This window comes from Protomyctophum parallelum (genome assembly GCF_964188405.1).
Source record: "Protomyctophum parallelum genome assembly, chromosome: 15".
Taxonomy (NCBI): Eukaryota; Metazoa; Chordata; class Actinopteri; order Myctophiformes; family Myctophidae; genus Protomyctophum; species Protomyctophum parallelum.
This window is the reverse complement of record NC_139710.1, coordinates 41,354,523-41,381,450: the sequence shown is the minus strand read 5'-3', so window position 1 is coordinate 41,381,450 and position 26,928 is coordinate 41,354,523. Positions and strand designations below refer to the sequence as shown.

At 45.7% G+C, this 26,928-nt stretch overlaps 3 protein-coding genes across 4 annotated transcripts in view; 2 read left to right on the top strand and 1 right to left on the bottom strand.

The window, feature by feature from the left end:
* The window catches only part of atosb (atos homolog b), a 31,754-nt gene extending 26,523 nt beyond the window's left edge, over nucleotides 1-5,231 (top strand). Inside the window, 2 exon segments of the mRNA XM_083783166.1 lie at nucleotides 1-62; nucleotides 4,957-5,231. The exon segment at nucleotides 1-62 is cut by the window's left edge and continues 246 nt beyond it. Of these exon segments, the coding sequence (XP_083639292.1) occupies nucleotides 1-62; nucleotides 4,957-5,110 (216 nt within the window). The 3' untranslated portion in view covers nucleotides 5,111-5,231.
* The window catches only part of mylkb (myosin light chain kinase b), a 243,182-nt gene that overhangs the window by 183,102 nt on the left and 33,152 nt on the right, over nucleotides 1-26,928 (bottom strand). The gene's annotated exons all lie outside the window — the stretch shown is intronic.
* LOC310871531 (formin-binding protein 1-like) overlaps nucleotides 11,761-26,928 on the top strand; it is a 55,249-nt gene continuing 40,081 nt past the window's right edge. For both annotated transcript variants that reach the window (XM_083783105.1, XM_083783104.1), the window contains exons 1-6: nucleotides 11,761-11,819; nucleotides 16,352-16,467; nucleotides 22,268-22,324; nucleotides 25,015-25,162; nucleotides 25,276-25,338; nucleotides 26,436-26,537. In XM_083783105.1, the coding sequence (XP_083639231.1) occupies nucleotides 11,769-11,819; nucleotides 16,352-16,467; nucleotides 22,268-22,324; nucleotides 25,015-25,162; nucleotides 25,276-25,338; nucleotides 26,436-26,537 (537 nt within the window). In that variant the 5' untranslated portion in view covers nucleotides 11,761-11,768. The remainder of the gene's footprint in view (nucleotides 11,820-16,351; nucleotides 16,468-22,267; nucleotides 22,325-25,014; nucleotides 25,163-25,275; nucleotides 25,339-26,435; nucleotides 26,538-26,928) is intronic.

The window sequence follows — 26,928 nt, the reverse complement described above, 5'->3', positions numbered from 1 at the left end:
GCAGGGGGAGTGGCTGCCAGCAAGGACAGGAAGAAGATCCTCTGCTACCTGATTCACCTCAGGTAGGAAAAAATATAATCTGATTAACCCATTCTGACCTGAGATCAGATTCATACGAGGTTTCCACTGGACACACACTGGTCTGATTAACCCATTCTGACCTGAGATCAGATTCTAAAAATGTCTGCTATTTTTCAATAGCTAAAGCATATCAAGATGCTAACACCAAAATGGGTTCCCGTTCAGAATGGGTTAATACATTTAATTAAGTTAGACAAGAGCCCTATAGAGCGTCGCAGTCCCGCCCTATGGAGGGCTAAAACTGCCATAACTAAAAGTAAATACATAAATAAATAAATACAAAAATAAATAAATATATGCAAAGAAATGTATAAATCAATGATTACTACTTAATCTCACTGCACACAAGAACATTTTTACCACTGAGAATAAAATGTCTTAAGGTCAAAGGTACTCGATCAAGGTGCCTAAAAACTGCCCACCAGTGCCCGGTTGCCCAGGTGCCCAGTTATCCTACCCCCAGGTGCCCAGTTATCCTACCCCTAGGTGCCCAGTCATCCTACCCCTAGGTGCCCAGTTATCCTACCCCTAGGTGCCCAGTTATCCTACCCCTAGGTGCCCAGTTATCCTACCCCTAGGTGCCCAGTTATCCTACCCCTAGGTGCCCAGTTATCCTACCCCTAGGTGCCCAGTTATCCTACCCCTAGGTGCCCAGTTATCCTACCCTTAGGTGCCCAGTTATCCTACCCCCAGGTGCCCAGTTATCCTACCCTTAGGTGCCCAGTTATCCTATCCCTAGGTGCCCAGTTATCCTACCCCTAGGTGCCCAGTTATCCTACCCCCAGGTGCCCAGTTATCCTACCCTTAGGTGCCCAGTTATCCTACCCCCAGGTGCCCAGTTATCCTACCCCTAGGTGCCCAGTTATCCTACCCTTAGGTGCCCAGTTATCCTACCCCTATGTGCCCAGTTATCCTACCCCTAGGTGCCCAGTTGTCCCACTGAGAATTACTACTGAGAATAAAATGTAGGCTACTGAGGTCAAAGGTACTCGACCAAGGTGCCAACACAGGTACTGCGACCCTGTACCTAGTGCCCACACATCGCTAATGCCCAGTTCCAAGTGTCCACTTAGTGTCCACTTGACCTTTAACCCTGTTGAAAATGGTGGACCGTGATGTAAACAAGTCTTAGTGTTTTTTCTGGTTTGAAATGTACCCAAATTCTACGAACTGTAAATACAATTTTCAATCAATCAATCAATCAATCAATCAATCAAACAAACCCTTTCTTGGGTTCAATATTTTTTGCATTGTATTTGCAGTGGTGGAAAATAACTACTGTACGTACATTTACCATACCATACCATCTTTATTTCTATAGCACATTTAAATAACAACAAGTTGTACCAAAGTGCTTTACAATAAAATAATAAAAATCACAACTTCATTTAAAAAACAAACAACACACAGTACACAGTGTCACTTTCAACATCAAAAAGCTCATACGCTTGGAAAAGCCAAAGAATAAAAATATGTCTTGAGGCGTGATTTAAACACCTGAAGAGTGGGGGCCTGTCTTATGTGCAGAGGCAGCTCATTCCAGAGCTTGGGAGCTGCCACTGCAAAAGCCCGGTTCCCTCTGAGCTTCAGCCTTGATTTAGGCACCACCAGGAGAAGCTGGTCAGAGGACCTGAGGGTCCTTGTGGGAACATACGGTTTGAGTAGTTCAGAGAGATAAATGGGTGCCAAACCATTTAAACATTTGAAAACAAAAAGCAAAACTTTAAAATCAATCCTGTATCGCACAGGAAGCCAAAGGAGGGAGGCTAGTACAGGACTAATATGGTCACGCTTACGTGTACCTGTAAGCAACCGTGCGGCGGCATTCTGGACTAACTGTAAGCGAGATATGGAGACCTGGTTGACTCCAATATACAGGGCATTACAGTAGTCGAGGAGGGATGTCATAAAGGCATGGATAACAGTTTCGAACACAGGGCGGGAAAGACAAGATTTAATCTTTGCCAGCATTCTAAGCTGGAAGAAGCTCTTTCTAAGTAGGCTACAATTTTGAGGTATTTTTTTTTATATACACACTTTACTATGAAAACCTGCATATCCCGTTAGTCAGTCAGTCACACCTCCATATATAGTTATCAGTCCACGCCTCGTCACATAACGCCTCGTGACATCACGCCTCGTGACATCACGCCTCGTCACATAACGCCTCGTGACATCACACCTTGTGACATCACGCCTCGTAACATAACACCTTGTGACATCACGCCTCGTGACATCATGACATCACGCCTTGTGACATAACACCTCGTGACATCATGACATCACACCTCGTGACATCACACCTCATGACATCATGACATCACACCTCGTGACATCACGCCTCGTGACATCACGCCTCATGACATCATGACATCACACCTCGTGACATCACGCCTCGTGACATCACGCCTCGTGACATCATGACACCACGCCTCGTGACATCACGCCTCGTGACATCACACCTCGTGACATCACGCCTCATGACATCACGCCTCGTGACATCACGCCTCGTGACATCACGCCTCGTGACATCACGCCTCGTGACATCATGACATCACACCTCGTGACATCACGCCTCGTGACATCACGCCTCGTGACATCACGACATCACACCTCGTGACATCACGCCTCGTGACATCATGACATCACGCCTCGTGACATCATGACATCACACCTCGTGACATCATGACATCATGCCTCGTGACATCACGCCTCGTGACATCATGACATCACACCTCGTGACATCACGCCTCGCGACATCACGCCTCGTGACATAACGCCTCGTGACATCATGACATCACATCTCGTGACATCACACCTCGTGACATCACGCCTCGTGACATCATGACATCACACCTCGTGACATCACACCTCGTGACATCACGCCTCGTGACATCACACCTCGTGACATCACACCTCGTGACATCAGGCCTCGTGACATCACGCCTCGTGACATCACGCCTCGTGACATCATGCCTCGTGACATCACGCCTCATGACATCACGCCTCGTGACATCACGCCTCGTGACATCACGCCTCGTGACAGCATGCCTCGTGACAGCACGCCTCATGACATCATGACATCACACCTCGTGACATCACACCTCGTGACATCACGCCTCGTGACATCATGACATCACGCCTCGTGACATCACACCTCATGACATCACACCTCGTGACATCACGCCTCGTGACATCACACCTCGTGACATCACACCTCGTGACATCATGCCTCGTGACATCACGCCTCATGACATCATGACATCACGCCTCATGACATCATGACATCACACCTCGTGACATCACGCCTCGTGACATCACGCCTCGTGACATCATGACATCACGCCTCGTGACATCATGACATCACACCTCGTGACATCACACCTCGTGACATCATGCCTCGTGACATCATGACATCACACCTCGTGACATCACACCTCGTGACATCACGCCTCGTGACATCACGCCTCGTGACATCACGCCTCGTGACATCACACCTCGTGATTTGTACCGTTAGCACCGAGTTAGAATAAAAGAAAAGCAAGGCAACGACATTAAAAAACAAGCAGTAATGCAGTACAGTGAGGACATGAATAACAAAAAAATTAAAGATCAATTAAAAGCAATGTTGTAGAAGTGGGTCTTGAGCTGAGCTTTAAAAATGTCAACAGAGGCCCAGGCCGTAGCGTAACGGTCTGGGCACCGGACTGGTAATCCAGTCGCAGTGTGCCGCGGGTTCGACTCCCGGACCCGACACGGCCTTTACTGCATGTCATCCCCCCATCTCTCTCCCGTTTCCTGTCAGCCTACTGTCTGTCCCTTCAAAAATCAATAAAAGGCGTAAGCCGCAAAAAAATATCTTAAAAAAAAAAAAAAAAAAAATGTCTACAGAGGCTGCCTGACGAATATACAGTGGGAGCTTGTTCCATGCCGACGGCCCGTAGAAGCAAAAAGCTGCTTCCCCGTATTTTTTTGTTGCCATTTTTTTAGGCAAAGCGAGCAGGCCAGCAGTGGAAGACCTTAGGGGGCGGTTTGGGACATATTTAGGCAGACAGTCATGTAGGTCGGAAGGTGCGAGACCATTGAGAGCTTTATAGACAAGTAAAATAATTTTAAAATCAATCCTAAAAACAACCGGAAGCCAGTGCAGTGATGCCAAAACTGGAGTAATAATAATAAATGGTATGCTAAACACACACATGTTCTTTAGAACCAGAGAGAAAAACACCTGGAATGCATTATACAGTTTAAAACCTATATATATATATATATATATATATATATATATATATATATAAAAAATATTCTACATCCTGACAGTTTTCTGAAAAAGCTATGTTTCTATGTCAGTCGTTCTTCGGTTTTTCAAAAAAAAATATTTTTCAATAGCTAAATTATAACAACATGTTTAAAACACCGAAATGGGTTAAGAGTGTAAATTATGGGTGGGCAACTTTGACGATGGAGAGGGCCACTATACTTCCACACTCACTCCCTAGGGCCATATATTACTGTCGTAGCAAAAAATAGCTGATCTACAAGCTCAAAACGCGTCGCACTGACACGTTTTGAGCTTGTAGATTTTTGCTATTTTTGAATTGGAATCCTGAAATTTTTTATGTAATTTCAAATGCCTTTAATTATACTTGTGTTGAAGCAATGAGCTACTAATTTAGACGGAAGTAATAAAAGCGGGTATTGTTTGCAAGTTGTGGAATAGTGACAGCTGAAACCAATATTATCAGTGTTCTGATATTAACCTGAGGGCCACATTAAGTGAAGGTGGGGGCCGCATGTGGCCCCCGGGCCGCCAGTTGCCCACCCCTGGTGTAAAATGGTCACGGCTAAACGGGTCCCCCTGTTCGTCCTCCACAGATTCCAGAGCTCCAAATCGGGGAAGATCTACCTCCACAACGACATCCGCCTGCTGTTCTCGCGGAAGTCCATCGAGGTGGACACGGGCATCCCCTACGAGCTGAAGTCCTTCACCGAGGCGCCACGGAACCCCTGCTACAGCCCTCGAGTCTGAGACCCCCCCCTGGACCCCCCCCCCCCCTGGACCCCTGCTACAGCCCTCGAGTCTGAGACCCCCCCCTCCTGGACCCCCCCCCCCTCCTGGACCCCCCCCCCCCCTCCTGGACCCCCGCTACAGCCCTCGAGTCTGAGACCCCCCCCTCCTGGACCCCCCCCCCCCCTCCTGGACCCCCCCCCCCTCCTGGACCCCCCCCCCCCTCCTGGACCCCCCCTCCTGGACCCCCGCTACAGCCCTCGAGTCTGAGACCCCCCCCTCCTGGACCCCCCCCCCCCCCCCTCCTGGACCCCCCCTCCTGGACCCCCGCTACAGCCCTCGAGTCTGAGACCCCCCCCTCCTGGACCCCCCCCCCCCCCCCCCTCCTGGACCCCCCCTCCTGGACCCCCGCTACAGCCCTCGAGTCTGAGACCCCCCCCTCCTGGACCCCCCCTCCTGGACCCCCCCTCCTGGACCCCCCCCCCCCTCCTGGACCCCCCCTCCTGGACCCCCGCTACAGCCCTCGAGTCTGAGACCCCCCCCCTCCTGGACCCCCCCTCCTGGACCCCCCCGCTACAGCCCTCGAGTCTGAGACCCCCTGAAACCCCCCCCGGCACAGACGGAAGAGAGAAAGACTGCTATGGACGCAAACTTGAAAAGACTTGTCACACAATTTCTCTCACACACACACACACACTGTAGAACAACGTTGTAGGAGTGTCAACATGCATGCCTCTTAGTGCCGTTGTCCAATCAATGTCCTCCACTCTGATGCCTGATAAGCCCCGCCCTCTCCGGGGGAGGGGGGAGGCAGGGGGGGGCGGGGCATGGAGTATAGACCCCCCCCCCCCGCGACTCACCAGACCTGGATACTGTTTGGCTTTTTACGCTTTCGTTGTGGCCCTCAGTCCACTCGCCCATTCTGACCTGAGATCAGATTCATACGAGGTTTCCACTGGACACACACTGGTCTGATTAACCCGTTCTGACCTGAGATCAGATTTAAAAAATGTCAGTCGTTCTTCGATTCTTCAAAAAATAGCAGATCTACAAGCTCTATGAGCTTGTAGATCTGCTATTTTTCAATAGCTAAAGCATAACATGATGCTAACACCAAAATGGGTTCCCGGTCAGAATGGGCTAGAGCGGCTCTTCTAGCATGACAAACAAAGCCCTGAACCGGAGGTTTTATACAGAATGCATTGGAGTCTATGGACTTTACAGTGACAAAGGAGTCACACGAGAACCACGTGAGCCGGGGACTGTTTTCTGCCCCCTCGATGTCGTGACTCTGGGGTAACCTCTCTCTTCCTTTAACCCATTCTGACCTGACATCAGATTCATACGAGGTTTCCACTGGGACACACACTGGTCTGATTAACCCATTCTGACCTGAGATCAGATTCATACGAGGTTTCCACTGGACACACACTGGTCTGATTAACACTTTTTGGGGTTTTTCTTTTTTTTTCAGAAGATTTAGAACACTTTCCTGGGGTCTTCATTATGTGTGTGTAATGTGTGCTTTTAGATATTTTACATTTCCTCAGTGTCCATGATGCCATAGAGTCTAGACACTGGGTTCACTTCATTTCCTGGACTGCAATTCCCATCATGCTTTGGTGCACTGCTCCTCCTTGTGGATAGGTGGGAGGGCTGTCTTACTGAGACAACTGTAGTCTCGGAAGTAAGTCTAAAATCTAAAATATGTAAAACCACATATTACACCCCAGAAGAAGACCCCAGGGAAGTGATCTAAATCTGCTAAAGGTCATTAACATATATGTTTTTTACTTTTTTTCCAAAACGGTGAAGTGTCCCTTTAAGGTCTATTCATACTTCAGGTTTCGGTGCAGAGGTGACCACCCGAAAACTACAACATGACATCACTGTCTCTGTTTTGACTAAAACTACAACATGACATCACTGTCTCTGTTTTTACTAGAACTACAACATGACATCACTGTCTCTGTTTTTACTAGAACTACAACATGACATCACTGAGCCGTTTTGGTGGTCTCTGTTTTTACTAGAACTACAACATGACATCACTGTCTCTGTTTTTACTAGAACTACAACATGACATCACTGAGCCGTTTCGGTGGTCTCTGTTTTTACTAGAACTACAACATGACATCACTGAGCCGTTTCGGTGGTCTCTGTTTTTACTAGAACTACAACATGACATCACTGAGCCGTTTCGGTGGTCTCTGTTTTTACTAGAACTACAACATGACATCACTGAGCCGTTTCGGTGGTCTCTGTTTTTACTAGAAGTACAACATGACATCACTGTCTCTGTTTTTACTAGAAGTACAACATGACATCACTGAGCCGTTTCGGTGGTCACCTCTTGACTATGAATGAATAGTCCATCAGTGCTTCTCTCTTCCTTAGTGCCCAAAGAAAGAAAGAAAGAAAGAGAAAAATACAGGCTGTACAGTAGTTTCTTTTTCTTTTCTTTTCTACTTTTCGCAAAATGTCTTAATAAGCAAATATGCTGCACAAAGTAGAGTGTGTGTTATTTCTGCTGGATGTGTGTGTGTGTGGGGGGGGGGGGTATTTAATATAGAAAACAAATCTATGTATATTTAAAGAATAAAACGCGACTGGTGAGGAAAATAATGTGTTTCTCATTGTGTGCGTGTGCATGTGCGCGTGCATGTGCGTGTGTGTGTGTGTGAGAGAGTGCTGTGCACCACAGCCCTCCTATCCCCGTTTCCAGACCTAAGCGGAAAACGGTTTTGTGCTGCGGACAGAAGAAGCTGTCCGCATGCAGCTTCTTTTTTTCCAGGTTTTTTTAGACGGCTGGTGGATGGAAAAGAAGCTCCGCCTCCGCGGACGACTGCCGCGACAGCCTGCAGATTCCCGGAAACGCTCTTCTGTCCGCAGCAGTGTTGTTTTCGTCGACTAAAACTAAGACGAAAAATGTTCGTCGACTACTGTACCTTTTTCCGCTGAAGAAAACTAAATGAAAACTATGCTATGGTGACTAAAACTAAGACTAAATATACTGACAATTTCGTCAACAAATAAAAACTACACTAAAATGTTAGGAAGGGACTAGTGGACAAGAGATCCAGTAAAAGTCATTTTACACTTGGTTGCGTGCTGAAAATAGCAGATCTACAAGCTCACAACGCGCCGCAGCGCGACGCGTGTAAAGTGTAAAATCAGTTATGACGGCATCAAGGCCCACCAAAATACATTTTAGTCGACTTAATCACCTGTAGATTTTGTCGACTAAACTCTTATGACATTTAGTCGACTAAAACTAGACTAACACTAATACATTCCAGGTGACTAAAATGTGACTAAAACTAAGTGAAAACTATTCAAGAGACTATGACTAAAACTAAAATAGAAATTCGCTGCCAAAAACAACACTGGTCCGCAGCGCAAAGCAGTTTTCCGCTTAGGTCTGGAAATAGGGTATGAGACACAGACTGGTTTCTGAACTGTCCACAGACAGCCCTCCTATGAGACACAGACTGGTTTCTGAACTGTCCACAGACAGCCCTCCTATGAGACACAGACTGGTTTCTGAACTGTCCACAGACAGCCCTCCTATGAGACACAGACTGGTTTCTGAACTGTCCACAGGCAGCCCTCCTATGAGACACAGACTGGTTTCTGAACTGTCCACAGACAGCCCTCCTATGAGACACAGACTGGTTTCTGAACTGCCCACAGCCCTCCTATGAGACACAGACTGGTTTCTGAACTGCCCACAGTCCTATGAGACACATAATGGTTTCTGAACTGCCCACAGCCTGAGACACAGACTGGTTTCTGAACTGCCCACAGCCCTCCTATGAGACACAGACTGGTTTCTGAACCGCCCACAGCCCTCCTATGAGACACAGACTGGTTTCTGAGCCGCCCACAGCCCTCCTATGAGACACAGACTGGTTTCTGAACTGCCCACAGCCCTCCTATGAGACACGGACTGGTTTCTGAACTGCCCACAGCCCTCCTATGAGACACGGACTGGTTTCTGAACTGCCCACAGCCCTCCTATGAGACACAGACTGGTTTCTGAACTGCCCACAGCCCTCCTATGAGACACAGACTGGTTTCTGAACTACCCACAGCCCTCCTATGAGACACAGACTGGTTTCTGAACTGCCCACAGCCCTCCTATGAGACACAGACTGGTTTCTGAACTGCCCACAGCCCTCCTGTGAGACACAGACTGGTTTCTGAACTGCCCACAGCCCTCCTATGAGGCCTGTGGGCGGGGCATAGCCTTAGATCAGCATTTACTACATGGTGAAAGAAACGCAAACATTTTCTTCTTCTTCTTCTTCTTCTTCTTCTTCTTCTTCTTCTTCTTCTTCTTCTTATTCTTATTCTTATTAATATTATGAGACACAGACCAAGTATATAATTTTTTCTTTTTGCTATTTCATCACGAACATTTATTGAGGAGCAATTATATGAATATAGGTTGAAAAGTGGTCCTTTAACGGCCCACTGCTGCCACCTAGTGGCTAAACGGAGTGCAGCGCGAAAGGACCGTTGCCCCTTTGTCATGTCGTCATGCTGCTATCTGAATGTTTCTAGTGCAGGACAGGGGTTCTGATTCTGAACCTGTGGGTCTGGACCCCCATGGGGACAGGGATTCTGAACCTGTGGGTCTGGACCCCCATGGGGACAGGGGTTCTGAACCTGTGGGTCTGGACCCCCATGGGGGCAGGGTTTCTGAACCTGTGGGTCTGGACCCCCATGGGGGCAGGGTTTCTGAACCTGTGGGTCTGGACCCCCATGGGGACAGGGGTTCTGAACCTGTGGGTCTGGACCCCCATGGGGGCAGGGTTTCTGAACCTGTGGGTCTGGACCCCCATGGGGACAGCCAGGGGTTCTGAACCTGTGGGTCTGGACCCCCATGGGGACAGGGGTTCTGAACCTGTGGGTCTGGACCCCCATGGGGACAGCCAGGGGTTCTGAACCTGTGGGTCTGGACCCCCATGGGGGCAGGGGTTCTGAACCTGTGGGTCTGGACCCCCATGGGGACAGCCAGGGGTTCTGAACCTGTGGGTCTGGACCCCCATGGGGACAGGGGTTCTGAACCTGTGGGTCTGGACCCCCATGGGGGCAGGGGTTCTGAACCTGTGGGTCTGGACCCCCATGGGGACAGCCAGGGGTTCTGAACCTGTGGGTCTGGACCCCCATGGGGACAGGGGTTCTGAACCTGTGGGTCTGGACCCCCATGGGGACAGGGGTTCTGAACCTGTGGGTCTGGACCCCCATGGGGACAGGGGTTCTGAACCTGTGGGTCTGGACCCCCATGGGGACAGGGGTTCTGAACCTGTGGGTCTTAGCACATGTAAGAGACGAACATAACCATATGACTAGACAAGCCAGTTCGGGTGTTTTGGTGGCACCTAAACCAAGAACAAATATTCTTAAATCTTCTGTTATCTGATTCTACAGAGCAGTAATAGGTTGGAATGCACTACCAAAGTGTATAACCAATACAAATACAAAATTCATCTTTAAAATCAAGTTAAAAGAACACCTTTAATATGTAAACCATACTGCAGTAACCCTGGGGAAATAATAATTCAAATGTATAATTTATTGAAAGTGATTTTTTGCTATGTTTCTCTTTGTTTTTATTTCTCCTATGTTTTTTATTCCTTATTTTACATTTTTTATTTCTTATTTTATATTTTATTTTACTATGTTTTATTTTGAGTTGGTGTTTGTAAACAATTGTAAGTATTGCCTTTGTTAAATGTTAAATGTTTGTCTGTGTCGGACCCCAGCAAGACTAGCTTTTGGGGATCCTTATAAACAATAAACAAACAATATGGACAAGTGTCACTGCAGTCTATATATGGACATGTGTCACTGCAGTCTATATATGGACATGTGTCACTGCAGTCTATATATGGACATGTGTCACTGCAGTCTATATATGGACATGTGTCGCAGTCTATATATGCACATGTGTCACTGCAGTCTATATATGGACATGTGTCACTGCAGTCTATATATGGACATGTGTCACTGCAGTCTATATATGGACATGTGTCACTGCAGTCTATATATGGACATGTCACTGCAGTCTATATATGGACATGTGTCACTGCAGTCTATATATGGACATGTGTCACTGCAGTCTATATATGGACATGTGTCACTGCAGTCTATATATGGACATGTGTCACTGCAGTCTATATATGGACATGTGTCACTGCAGTCTATATGGACATGTGTCACACTGCAGTCTATAATAAATATTAGGCATAATAATCTGTCACTATTTCGAGCTACATGAACCACGTGACCGGGGCCGTTTTTACTGCGCCTGCGTGGCGCAGTACGTGCGCGTACGTCCGTCCTCCTGCTGAACAGCGAAGCGCGCGGCCGCGGCCGGCCGGCCGGGGCGCACATGCGCTCTTTCGACTAAACAACCAACCAAACCAAGCAACCATACGGGCGCGTGCACGTTGCATGAGAGAGAGAGAGAGAGAGAGAGAGAGAGAGAGAGAGAGAGAGAGCATTATGGCACAGTCCTGAGGCCCGGCCCGGTCCGGTTCGGTTCGGTTCGGTTCGGTTCGGTTCGGTTCGGTGTGGTGTGGTGTGGATCGGTGGGTTCGGTTCGGGTGGTCTCAGCATGCAGCCTGCAGCAGCGCCGGGGCAGCAGGGGGTCCGCAGCGGCGGCGGGACCATGAGACGGACCACCGGAGCCATGAGCTGCAGCTGGGGGACCGAGCTGTGGGTGAGTAGCCCCCCCCCCCCCCCCCCCCCCCCTACAAAACTACACTAAAATGTTAGGAAGGGACTAGTGGACAAGAGATCCAGTAAAAGTCATTTTACACTTGGTTGCATGCTGAAAATAGCAGATCTACAAGCTCACAACGCGTCGCACCGCGACGCGTTGTGAGCTTGTAGATCGGCTATTTTCAGCAACATCCATTTTCACATCCATCACAATAAGAATAATATAGGAACCGAGCTGTGGGTGAGTAGCCTGGCTGCTGCGGACCCCCCCCCCCTAGTATAATAAGAATACTATGACCGAACTGCGGACACACATCCATCACAATATAATAATAGGACCGTTAACCCCCTTCACATTCACAATAGAATAATAGGACCGTTAACCCCCTTCACATTCACAATAGATTAATAGGACCGTTAACCCCCTTCACATTCACAATAGAATAATAGCATGCACATGCAGCAGCACATCATGGATGTTACCGGGTTATCAACGATAATTCATTATATACCTTATAATGTTACCGTTTTATCAATGATATCTGTGAATATTATATTTATACCTTATAATGTTACCGTTTTTATCAATGATGTGAATATTATATTTATACCTTATAATGTTACCGTTTTATCAATGATGTGAATATTATATATATATATATATATATATATATACAGTCACCGTTAACGATGGTGGTGACCGTTTTATTATCAATATAGCCTCATTCAATACCTTACACCCTTTTAGCTATAGTAGCTATATGGTGTTCACATTTAATACCTTAATGTTTATATATTCATATATTTAGCTATCATCATAGGTGTTTATTTAAACCGTATATTTTTTTATAAGGTGTTGCCTTCATTGTAGCTCTAGCGTACCTGGGTATATGTTATGAATACCAATTCAATAGCCTGTATTTATTACCATCATAGTCCCTGAACACCATTTATAGTAGCCGAGGAGGAGCTATGGGAGACGTTACACTTGACTATTGGTTGCTACCGTTAGCATCCCCAAAGCCGCCTCTATATTTACGTCAGGAACGTTGCCCCGGTGCCCTGCATGTGGGCTGCGGCTACGCTAACGTAGCTGGCGTTAGTTCAGCTTCCAGAGTAGGGTGACCAAACTGTTCATCTGAGGGACGGAAGTGTCACTTGTGTGAGACAAGTGGGATTGGGGGACGTGGGTCCCTGGAGTACCGGGTTAGCAACTTTAGTACTTTATGAAATGCTATTTTAACAGGCTTAAAAAGACAGGAGAAGAGACAATGAGAGAGCTTTACAACAGAAGGCCAACTATTAGGGGACTATATTGGGGCATGTGAACACTGATGTCTGTCAGTCACAATGTGGGACAGACAGGGTCTCAATGTGAACACTGATGTCTGTCAGTCACAATGTGGGACAGACAGGGTCTCAATGTGAACACTGATGTCTGTCAGTCACAATGTGGGACAGACAGGGTCTCAATGTGAACACTGATGTCTGTCAGTCACAATGTGGGACAGACAGGGTCTCAATGTGAACACTGATGTCTGTCAGTCACAATGTGGGACAGACAGGGTCTCAATGTGAACACTGATGCCTGTCAGTCACAATGTGGGACAGACAGGGTCTCAATGTGAACACTGATGCCTGTCAGTCACAATGTGGGACAGACAGGGTCTCAATGTGAACACTGATGCCTGTCAGTCACAATGTGGGACAGACAGGGTCTCAATGTGAACACTGATGTCTGTCAGTCACAATGTGGGACAGACAGGGTCTCAATGTGAACACTGATGTCTGTCAGTCACAATGTGGGACAGACAGGGTCTCAATGTGAACACTGATGCCTGTCAGTCACAATGTGGGACAGACAGACAGGGTCTCAATGTGAACACTGATGCCTGTCAGTCACAATGTGGGACAGACAGGTCTCAATGTGAACACTGATGCCTGTCAGTCACAATGTGGGACAGACAGGGTCTCAATGTGAACACTGATGCCTGTCAGTCACAATGTGGGACAGACAGGGTCTCAATGTGAACACTGACGTCTGTCAGTCACAATGTGGGACAGACAGGGTCTCAATGTGAACACCGATGCCTGTCAGTCACAATGTGGGACAGACAGGGTCTCAATGTGAACACCGATGCCTGTCAGTCACAATGTGGGACAGACAGGGTCTCAATGTGAACACCGATGCCTGTCAGTCACAATGTGGGACAGACAGGGTCTCAATTTGTGGGACGCCTTGCATGAAAGAGTGTTACAGGTACATCCAACGGGCCTACGGGCTGTAGGCCTACGGGCCTACGGGCCAAGCATAGATCAACGTTCTCAGTCACAGAGACTGATTTCAGTCTTTATTCTGGATTGCATAGAAGTAAAGCTTCTGTGAAAGCATGCTGCGGACCGAAAACAGCAGATCTTCAAGCTCACAACACATATGTGCTTGTAGGAAACACCCTTAGTGTTTTATTTAGCTGCCAGGGGCAGGTGGGCGACCCTTAGTGTTTCATTTAGCTGCCAGGGGGCAGGTGGGCAACCCTTAGTGTTTTATTTAGCTGCCAGGGGCAGGTGTGCGACCCTTAGTGTTTTATTTAGCTGCCAGGGGCAGGTGGGCCACCCTTAGTGTTTCATTTAGCTGCCAGGGGCAGGTGGGCAACCCTTAGTGTTTCATTTAGATGCCAGGGGGCAGGTGGGTGACCCTTAGTGTTTCATTTAGCTGCCAGGGGCAGGTGGGCAACCCTTAGTGTTTTATTTAGCTGCCAGGGGCAGGCAGGTGGGCAACCCTTAGTGATTTATTTAGCTGCCAGGGGGCAGGAGGGCAACCCTTAGTGTTTTATTTAGCTGCCAGGGGGCAGGTGGGCAAGAGTTACTAGTAGTATGTCTACACAATTAGAGAATGTAAAATAACAGTTATTTTGATCATTTGCCTGTTATCTCTCCTAATGGTACCATCATCAACACAGCATTGAATTGTGGACACAATGTTATCCAACGACGACAAAAGATATTCTTTAGTTTTGTATCTTGAGACACTAAAATGTCATCAAACAGTGGTCTAACAGTCTAACATCTAACAGTAGTAGTATTAACGGTGGTCCGTGGCTCGAATAAATAATGGGCCTTGATGTGGAAAAAGGTTGAAAAGGTTGATACGAGGTCCCGGTTCGCCCCCCCGGTCGAGGCTTTTGTTGATTGATTGAAATATTCATTAACAGTTTGCAGAATTACAGTACATTTCAAGCACAAACTCAATACAAAGACTGTTAACTGTGAGTGGACGACCCAATTAAGCATTACACTTGTTTACAACAGGGTCCACATTCTTCAATTAATCAAAACATTTAGAGACATACAAATAGACACTTCTATGTAGTTAAAGAACAGAACAGGAATTCATCGTAAAGGAAGCAAAAAGGGAAAAGAAACATATACAGTGAGGGCGGGGGAAAGGGGGGGGGGGGGTGGGTGGGGGATTCAGATTTTACGGGGGCCAGTTTCGAATTGCAGCCGTCCGTAGGTGCTCTTTGAGATCAGTTTTGAAGGAGTCAAGGGATTCACATGTCACATGGATTCACATGTCTTAATGACTGTGTTTGGGTTCTGTATCCCGGGTGGCACAGACCCCATTGTCGAGCTCAGGTGGAGGTCAGTCTTGTTTTCGTCGACTAAAACTAAGATGAAAAATGTTCGTCGACTAACTTTTTCCACTGACGAAAACTAAATGGAAACTAAATGAAAACTAAGCTATGATTACTCAAACTAAGACTAAATATACTGACAATTTTGTCAACAAATTTAAAAACTAGACTAAAATGTTAGGAAGGGACTAGTGGGACAAGATATCCAGAATAAGTAATTTTACAATATTGGTTGCATGCTGAAAATAGCCGATCTACAAGCTCACAATAACAATTTTTCAAAATTGCGACTTTTCCATAGTTGAATCTTGGGTCTGGGGTCTCAACCAGTGTTGTTTTCGTCGACTAAAACTAAGACGAAAAATGTTCGTCGACTACCTATTTTCACTGTCAAAAACAAATGGAAACTAAATGAAAACTATGCTACGATGACTAAAACTAAGACTAAATATACTGACAATTTCGTAGACAAATAAAAACTACACTAAAATGTTAGGAAGGGACTAGTGGACAAGAGATCCAGTATAAGTCATTTTACACTTGGTTGCATGCTGAAAATAGCCGATCTACAAGCTCACAACGCGTCACAACGCGTCGCAACGCGACGCGTTGAGCTTGTAGATCGGCTATTTTCACAGTGTAAAAACACTCATTACGACGGCATCAAGGCCCGCCAAAATACATTTTAGTCGACTAAATCAACTGTAGATTTAGTCGACTAAAATCTTATGACATTTAGTCGACTAAAACTAGACTAACACTAAGACATTTCCAGGTGACTAAAATGTGACTAAAACTAAATTATGTTTCAGTCCAAAGACTATGACTAAACTAAAATAGAAATTTGCTGCCAAAAACAACACTGGTGCTCTCAACCTCTTCTCTGCACCCCCAGGACCAGTTTGACAACCTGGAGAGGCACACCAGCTGGGGCATCGAGTTCGTGGAGCGATACACCAAGTTCGTGAAGGAGAGAGCCGACATCGAGCTGAGCTACGCCAAGCAGATCAGGTACGCTCCGGAGACGTCCCGTGGTGCATGATGCGAAGAATGTTGGTACCCCCAGTATGTGATAATCACCTTAGAAATACCCCCAGTATGTGATAATCACCTTAGAAATACCCCCAGTATGTGATAATCACCTTAGAAATACCCCCCAGTATGTGATAATCACCTTAGAAATACCCCCAGTATGTGATAATCACCTTAGAAATACCCCCCAGTATGTGATAATCACCTTAGAAATACCCCCCAGTATGTGATAATCACCTTTATAAATACCCCCAGTATGTGATAATCACCTTAGAAATACCCCCAGTATGTGATAATCACCGTAGAAATACCCCCAGCATGGGATAATCACCTTAGAAATACCCCCAGTATGTGATAATCACCGTAGAAATACCCCCAGCATGGGATAATCACCTTAGAAATACCCCCAGTATGTGATAATCACCTTAGAAATACCCACAGTATGTGATAATCACCTTAGAAATACCCCTAGTATGTGATAATCACCTTAGAAATACCCCCAGCATGTGATAATCACCTTAGAAATACCCCCCAGCATGTGATAATCACCTTAGAAATACCCCCAGTATGTGATAATCACCTTAGAAATACCCCCATCATGTGATAATCACCTTTATAAATACCCCCCAGCATGTGATAATCACCTTAGAAATACCCCCAGTATGTGATAATCACCTTAGAAATACCCCCAGTATGTGATAATCACCTTAGAAATACCCCCAGTATATGATAATCACCTTAGAAATACCCCCAGTATGTGATAATCACCTTAGAAATACCCCCAGCATGTGATAATCACCTTAGAAATACCCCCAGTATGTGATAATCACCTTAGAAATACCCCTAGTATGTGATAATCACCTTAGAAATACCCCCAGTATGTGATAATCACCTTAGAAATACCCCCAGTATGTGATAATCACCTTAGAAATACCCCCCAGTATGTGATAATCACCGTAGAAATACCCCCCAGCATGTGATAATCACCTTAGAAATACCCCCCCAGTATGTGATAATCACCTTTATAAATACCCCCCAGCATGTGATAATCACCTTAGAAATACCCCCCAGTATGTGATAATCACCTTAGAAATACCCCCAGTATATGATAATCACCTTAGAAATACCCCCCAGTATGTGATAATCACCTTAGAAATACCCCCTAGTATGTGATAATCACCTTAGAAATACCCCCCAGTATGTGATAATCACCTTAGAAATACCCCCCAGCATGTGATAATCACCTTAGAAATACCCCCAGTATGTGATAATCACCTTAGAAATACCCCCAGTATGTGATAATCACCTTAGAAATACCCCCAGTATGTGATAATCACCTTAGAAATACCCCCAGCATGTGATAATCACCTTAGAAATACCCCCAGTATGTGATAATCACCTTAGAAATACCCCTAGTATGTGATAATCACCTTAGAAATACCCCCAGTATGTGATAATCACCTTAGAAATACCCCCAGTATGTGATAATCACCTTAGAAATACCCCCCAGTATGTGATAATCACCTTAGAAATGCCCCCCAGCATGTGATAATCACCTTAGAAATACCCCCCCAGTATGTGATAATCACCTTTATAAATACCCCCCGGCATGTGATAATCACCTTAGAAATACCCCCCAGTATGTGATAATCACCTTAGAAATACCCCCAGTATATGATAATCACCTTAGAAATACCCCCCAGTATGTGATAATCACCTTAGAAATACCCCCAGTATGTGATAATCACCTTAGAAATACCCCCCAGTATGTGATAATCACCTTAGAAATACCCCCCAGCATGTGATAATCACCTTAGAAATACCCCCAGTATGTGATAATCACCTTAGAAATACCCCCAGTATGTGATAATCACCTTTATAAATACCCCCCAGCATGTGATAATCACCTTAGAAATACCCCCCAGTATGTGATAATCACCTTAGAAATACTCCCCAGTATATGATAATCACCTTAGAAATACCCCCCAGTATGTGATAATCACCTTAGAAATACCCCCAGTATGTGATAATCACCTTAGAAATACCCCCCAGTATGTGATAATCACCTTAGAAATACCCCCAGTATGTGATAATCACCTTAGAAATACCCCCAGCATGAAATAATCACCTTAGAAATACCCCCAGTATGTGATAATCACCTTAGAAATACCCCCAGTATGTGATAATCACCTTAGAAATACCCCCAGTATGTGATAATCACCTTAGAAATACGCCCAGTATGTGATAATCACCTTAGAAATACCCCCCAGTATGTGATAATCACCTTAGAAATACCCCCAGTATGTGATAATCACCTTAGAAATACCCCCAGTATGTGATAATCACCTTAGAAATACCCCCAGTATGTGATAATCACCTTAGAAATACCCCCAGTATGTGATAATCACCTTAGAAATACCCCCCAGTATGTGATAATCACCTTAGAAATACCCCCCAGTATGTGATAATCACCTTAGAAATACCCCCCAGTATGTGATAATCACCTTAGAAATACCCCCCAGTATGTGATAATCAACATACTGGGAAATCCAGAACTGAAACTATGGGAGAGTTTTGCTTTTTTGTGTCACTGATGTCGATGCCGGAGGCGCACCGTGTCTGGTGGCCCTTGAGCCACGTGAGGCCCCGCCCAGCGAGGCCCCGCCCAGCGAGGCACCGTGCCGAGCGTTGCGATGGCCACCAGAACCCGACTCAGCGCCGTCCGAGTTACGTCCCGATAGGCAGAGAATAGTTATATATATATTAACCCATTCTGACCTGAGATCAGATTCATACGAGGTTTCCACTGGACACACACTGGTCTGATGAACCCATTCTGACCTGAGATCAGATCCATACGAGGTTTCCACTGGACACACACTGGTCTGATTAACTCATTCTGACCTGAGATCAGATTCTAAAAATGTCAGTCGTTCTTCGATTTTTCTAAAATAGCAGACCTACAAGCTCGTAGCGCGCCACTCGGTGGTGCGCTATGAGCTTGTAGATCTGCTATTTTTCAATAGCTAAAGCATAACATGATGCTAACACCAAAATGGGTTCCCGTTCAGAATAGCCCCTAGTTTCCATGTGCTGACAATAGAGTTGGAAATGACACGTGCAACAGGGGGAGCCCTTGACCAGGCTGTGTCCCTTGACCAGGCTGACATCCCAACGTCCTGGTAATGGTCAAGGAAGCTCTTAGAAGGAAGTGAAGTGGTCATGTGACTGGGCTGCGCCATGACACTTTCATGGACACTTTCACGGGAGCCAAACTACACCCGGAAGTTCGGCAGAATGCATTGGAGTCAATGAGAGCTCAGTGACCAGCTCATGAACAAACATTATTTATGAATGACTGAGACCTTTTGTAAAGTGATCGCTTCTGGAAAATAAAATAATATATATAACACGTTATTTTAGGCTGTCTTATTTTTTGATGTGCATACTACTTAACCCATTCTGAACGGGCACCCATTTTGGTGTTGGCATCATGTTATGCTTTAGCTATTGAAAAATAGCAGATCTACAAGCTCATATCGCGCCACCGAGTGGCGCGATACGAGCTTGTAGGTCTGCTATTTTTTGAAAATTCGAAGAACGACTGACATTTTTAGAATCTGATCTCAGGTCAGAATGGGTTAATCAGACCAGTGTGTGTCCAGCGGAAACCTCGTGTGAATCTGATCTCAGGTCAGAATGGGTTAATGTGATTTTTTTTTTCAAAGAGCAGAGAGCAGCCCAGGCAGACAAACTTACTATGTGCTCTTCTATAAATACCTCAATAAAAATAAATAGTTATTAAGTCGAAAAACAACCACTCAGAAAAAACGTGTGATATCACTTATGTCTTCTTTCATATTCCTGAACCAATTATATGACAAAGCTCGCAATCGTTCATGTATAATGTTTGTTATGAGCTGGTCCAGCCTGCTCCATTCACTGCCATGTATTCATTGCACTACTGGTGTGAGTTTGGCTCCCATGAAAGTGTCCATGAAAGTGTCATGGCGCAGCCCAGTCACGTGACCACTTCACTTCCTTCTAAGAGCTTCCTTGGTAATGGTTGATTTAGTGTATTGAACCCATTCTGACCTGAGATCAGATTATATAAAATGTCTTCTACATCCTGACAGTTTTCTGAAAAAGCTATGTTTCTGCTATGTCAGTCGTTCTTCGATTTTTCAAAAATAACAGACCTACAATCTACGAGCTTGTAGATCTGCTAGCCCCTCCTATATACAGCTATGAGGGGCTCTAGCCCCTCCTATTTACAGCTATGGGTGCTAGCCCCTCCTATATACAGCTTTGAGGGGTGCTAGCCCCTCCTATATACAGCTATGAGGGGCTATATACAGCTATGAGGGGTGCTAGCCCCTCCTATTTACAGCTATGAGTGCTAGCCCCTCCTATATACTGCTTTGAGGGGTGCTAGCCCCTCCTATTTACAGCTATGAGTGCTAGCCCCTCCTATATACAGCTTTGAGGGGTGCTAGCCCCTATGAGTGCTAGCCCCTCCTATATACAGCTTTGAGGGGTGCTAGCCCTCCTATATACAGCTTTGAGGGGTGCTAGCCCCTCCTATATACAGCTATGAGTGCTAGCCCCTCCTATATACAGCTTTGAGGGGTGCTAGCCCCTCCTATATACAGCTATGAGTGCTAGCCCCTCCTATATACAGCTTTGAGGGGTGCTAGCCCTCCTATATACAGCTTTGAGGGGTGCTAGCCCCTCCTATATACAGCTTTTGTCAGTGGTTCCCAAAGTGCGGTCCGGGGACCCCCAGGGGTCCTTGAGGGAGTTCCAGGGGGTCCGGGGACCTCTAGCAGAATCACTGCTCTTCTCTCATGGGGGTCCCTGACACATCTTTTTCAAATGGCGTAGTTTCAATTTGGGGGTCCTTAACATGAAAAAGTTTGGGCAAGGGATCACTGAATTAGGTCATAATGTGTCTCACATTTGTGGCAACAGGAACGTTGACAATGAAAGGAAAATGTACGCCATTATGTAGACGAGCAAAATCGGCTAACCAATCACATTCAGTTGTTATCTAACATCAATTAAATGTTGTTATAATAGGTTGTCATTGAGGGATTTATGGCTTCGATGTTTGTCTTTCAAGATTCAAGATTCAATCATTTATTTGCCATGTCAACACGTTGATAGGAATGTCTCTGTGTTCATACTCAACATATACAGACAACCATAGATACACAAACAAGAAGGACAATACAATACAAAAACCAGCAGCATAGGCAATTACATTCAGTTTTTTTCAGTGCTTTTTTAATATGCATATTTCTACCAGTTCAGATGTCTAATGGCTACGGGGTAAGTGCTATCTCTGAAGCGAGATGTTGAGCTCTGGATACTTCTATATCTCCTGCCTGATGGGAGGAGATTGAAGAGGTGATGTCTGTGCAGGATGGGAGTTGTCTGCAACGATGTTTGTTTAAGAAACACGCCATAAAGACAATAAAGATGAATCTACAATAAAGCAATAAAGCCACAGGAGGTCTCAGGTGGATTTAATAATGGGTAGCGATAAGGCGTAGCGAGTGTCTCCAATACTATTATATTCTAAAACTATAATGATAACGGAAAAAACAACAACATTACAGTTATAGACAGGGTAACGTAACATTGTATAGACGGTTAAAGGCTAACTGTGTGTGTGTGTGTGTGTGTGTGTGTGTGTGTGTGTGTGTGTGTGCGTGTGCGTGTGTGCGTGCGTGTGCACGTGCGCGTGCATGCGCGTGTGCGTGTGTGTTCTCTGTAGGAATCTGTCTAAAAAGTATCAGCCTAAAAAGAACTCCAGAGAAGAAGAAGAAAACAGGTCAGTGTCACTTCCTCTTCCTGTTAAATGTCACTTCCTCTTCCTGTTCCAGGACCATGAGGTGTGACAAAGTGGTCGATATTACGCTTTGTGAAAATAGCCGATCTACAAGCTCACAGTGCGAGGCGTTGTTTTTTTTTTGGGGGGGGGGGGGTTCCCAGTTGAAATATGATTATTTTTGGGGGTCATGGCCTGAAAATGTTGAGCATCGCGGCTCTATTCTGTAGACACAGAAAGGTAGACTCCTCCTTCTGCTCTGGGGCGTCTGTATCTCCACAGACACAGAAAGGCTCTGGGGCGTCTGTATCTCCACAGACACAGAAAGGCTCTGGGGCGTCTGTATCTCCACAGACACAGAAAGGCTCTGGGGCGTCTGTATCTCCACAGACACAGAAAGGCTCTGGGGCGTCTGTATCTCCACAGACACAGAAAGGCTCTGGGCCGTCTGTATCTCCACAGACACAGAAAGGCTCTGGGGCGTCTGTATCTCCACAGACACAGAAAGGTAGACTCCTCCTTCGGAGTGATGTAAAATGATGTAAACATGTTTTCAATGTAATGAGTCCCAGGGTGCAGGGATGGTCTTTTAGAGATGAGTCCCAGGATGCAGGGATGGTCTTTTAGAAATGAGTGCCGGGATGCAGGGATGGTCTTTTAGAAATGAGTCCCAGGATGCAGGGATGGTCTTTTAGAAATGAGTCCCAGGATGCAGGGATGGTCTTTTAGAAATGAGTCCCAGGATGCAGGGATGGTCTTTTAGAAATGAGTCCCAGGATGCAGGGATGGTCTTTTAGAAATGAGTCCCGGGATGCAGGGATGGTCTTTTAGAGATGAGTCCCAGGATGCAGGGATGGTCTTTTAGAGATGAGTCCCAGGATGCAGGGATGGTCTTTTAGAAATGAGTCCCAGGATGCAGGGATGGTCTTTTAGAAATGAGTCCCAGGATGCAGGGATGGTCTTTTAGAAATGAGTCCCGGGATGCAGGGATGGTCTTTTAGAGATGAGTCCCAGGATGCAGGGATGGTCTTTTAGAGATGAGTCCCAGGATGCAGGGATGGTCTTTTAGAAATGAGTCCCAGGATGCAGGGATGGTCTTTTAGAAATGAGTCCCAGGATGCAGGGATGGTCTTTTAGAGATGAGTCCCAGGATGCAGGGATGGTCTTTTAGAAATGAGTCCCAGGATGCAGGGATGGTCTTTTAGAGATGAGTCCCAGGATGCAGGGATGGTCTTTTAGAAATGAGTCCCAGGATGCAGGGATGGTCTTTTAGAAATGAGTCCCAGGATGCAGGGATGGTCTTTTAGAAATGAGTCCCGGGATGCAGGGATGGTCTTTTAGAGATGAGTCCCAGGATGCAGGGATGGTCTTTTAGAGATGAGTCCCAGGATGCAGGGATGGTCTTTTAGAAATGAGTCCCAGGATGCAGGGATGGTCTTTTAGAAATGAGTCCCAGGATGCAGGGATGGTCTTTTAGAAATGAGTCCCGGGATGCAGGGATGGTCTTTTAGAGATGAGTCCCAGGATGCAGGGATGGTCTTTTAGAGATGAGTCCCAGGATGCAGGGATGGTCTTTTAGAAATGAGTCCCAGGATGCAGGGATGGTCTTTTAGAAATGAGTCCCAGGATGCAGGGATGGTCTTTTAGAGATGAGTCCCAGGATGCAGGGATGGTCTTTTAGAAATGAGTCCCAGGATGCAGGGATGGTCTTTTAGAGATGAGTCCCAGGATGCAGGGATGGTCTTTTAGAGATGAGTCCCAGAATGCATGGATGGTCTTTTAGAAATGAGACATTTAATGAGTCCCACTTCAACGACGTTAGGAGTCATATTTTGCCATTTTTACAATTTGCAGAATTTAACTCCCATTTATTTTTATATGGTTATAATGTGGTTATATATGTAGAAAACAGAAGAAGAAATGATTATTATAACTAAAGCTAGCAAAATGAATTAGAATAAAACAAATGCTCTATATATTTCACATTATTTTGGCTATATGAAATCTATAATAATTCTGCCAGTTTTAACTGTTAATACGTTGTTTTCATTACACATTACACAATGCATAAAACATTTAAACGAACGCTACAAAACGAACCTGGAGATGACGTAGAAGCAGTCACCCGGTGGCCAAATACAGATATCTTTGGGGGTCCTTGACATGAAAATGTTTGAGAACCACTGATATAGAAAACCTTTCAAGAAAACTATCGGGATTTTGAAGACATTTGTAGAACCGTCTTCAGGTCTCAATGGGTTAACACATTTAGACGTGAGACCAGATTCTACAAATGTCTTCTAAATCCTCACAGTTTTCTGAAAAACCTCATGTTTCTATATCAGTGGTTCTCAGTCTTTATCTGGCTGCGGACCCCCCATCTCAAAATATGTAGTCCCCCATCCCCCCCACCCCTGAAGCAAAGCTATGAGATTTGTGCCACATTTTCACAATTTTTCAAAATTTTCAGGTCTACAAGCCCTTTTGGTTACAGACCTGTACGGGTCCATTCGGTTACAGACCATGTAATCTGTCTGTCTGTCTGTCTGTCTGTCTGTCTGTCTGTCTGTCTGTCTGTCTGTCTGTCTGTCTGTCTGTCTGTCTGTCTGTCTGTCTGTCTGTCTGTCTGTCTGTCTGTCTGTCTGTCTGTCTGTCTGTCTGTTCTTGTGTGTGTGTGTGTGTGCGCGCTGCAGGTTCTCGTGGTGCCGTGCGTTCGTCCTCACCCTCAGAGAGCTCAGTGAGTATTCTGGCCAGCGGGAGGCGCTGGCGGACAGCCTGAACTCCAACGTGGTCGCAGAGCTGTCGCGATTCACCTCTGACCTGAAGGCGGAAAGGAAGTCGGTACGACGCGCGTGCGCACGCACGCACGCATGCACGCACACACATGACGTTATAAGTGGTTAATTAACTAATTAACGCCAATGGTTAATTATATGTTCTTGTATTCGTCACAGCATTTCCAAGATGGTCGCCGTGCCCAGCAGCACATTGAGAGCTCCTGGAAACAACTGGAATCTGTATGTTATTGTTATTTTTATTATTGTTATTGTTATTGTTATTGTTGTTGTTATTATTATTGTTACTAGTCCTTACCCGTTCTGAATATATGAACAGCAAATGCTGTTCAGTGTGGGTAATGTGATATAGATCACAATACTGATAGATCACATTACTGATAGGGGGGAGGGGGATTGTTTACAGATGGTCTTGAGAAGTTGGGTTGGGCACAAAAGTAATGCTGCAGTACAATCATTATCAAGTACCAGTGTTGTTTTCGTCGACTAAAAACTAAGACGAAAAATGTTCGTCGACTACCTTTTTTCACTGACAAAAACAAATGGAAACTAAGCTATACAATGGCTAAAACAAAGACTAAATATACAATTTCGTCGACAAATAAAAACTCCATCTGGGATCTCTCAGGGAGTTCAGCTAACACCGATCCGTTCCGTACCGAACCAATCGGCGTGAGCTATAAGGGCGGGATATGTGCGAAACCGGATGTGAAGCTATATAGACACGTCAATATGATTGGTTGTGTTTGCACGCCCACACGGTGATAGACAGACGGTCCCATCCAATCATCTACCAAGTATCTTGAAAAAAAGGAACAGCCCCGTCATCAAATTGGCTTACGAGATCCCAGATCCCAATAAGCTGTGAAACACATTTGTGTAGCAAGCTTCTTGGATCTGGCAGCGTCAGGTTAACGATTCACTGCTTTCATATGACATGAAAAAAGAAAAAAAAGAAAAAATCCAATGGCAGTCTCTCAGTCAAATTTGGTCACATATTATTATTGTGTGTTACACAGTAAATGGTTGCCTACATGATTGTGTGTGTGTTACACAGTAAATGGTTGCCTACATCATTGTGTGTGTGTTACACAGTAAATGGTTGCCTACATGATTGTGTGTGTGTTACACAGTAAATGGTTGCCTACATTATTGTGTGTCTGTTACACAGTAAATGGTTGTCTACATTATTGTGTGTCTGTTACACAGTAAATGGTTGCCTACATCATTGTGTGTCTGTTACACAGTAAATGGTTGCCTACATCATTGTGTGTCTGTTACACAGTAAATGGTTGCCTACATCATTGTGTGTCCTACAGAGTAAACGGCGGTTCGAGAGGGACTGCAAAGAGGCAGAGCGAGCGCAGCAGAACTCGGACCGCATCGACAACGAGCTGAACAGCAAGATGGACGGAGAGAAGGTCTGTGTTCTGACCTGAGATCAGATTCTAGATGGACGGAGAGAAGGTCTGTGTTCTGACCTGAGATCAGATTCTAGATGGACGGAGAGAAGGTCTGTGTTCTGACCTGAGATCAGATTCTAGATGGACGGAGAGAAGGTCTGTGTTCTGACCTGAGATCAGATTCTAGATGGACGGAGAGAAGGTCTGTGTTCTGACCTGAGATCAGATTCTAGATGGACGGAGAGAAGGTCTGTGTTCTGACCTGAGATCAGATTCTAGATGGACGGAGAGAAGGTCTGTGTTCTGACCTGAGATCAGATTCTAGATGGACGGAGAGAAGGTCTGTGTGGCGTTATTGACCCATTCTGACCTGAGATCAGATTCTAGATGGACGGAGAGAAGGTCTGTG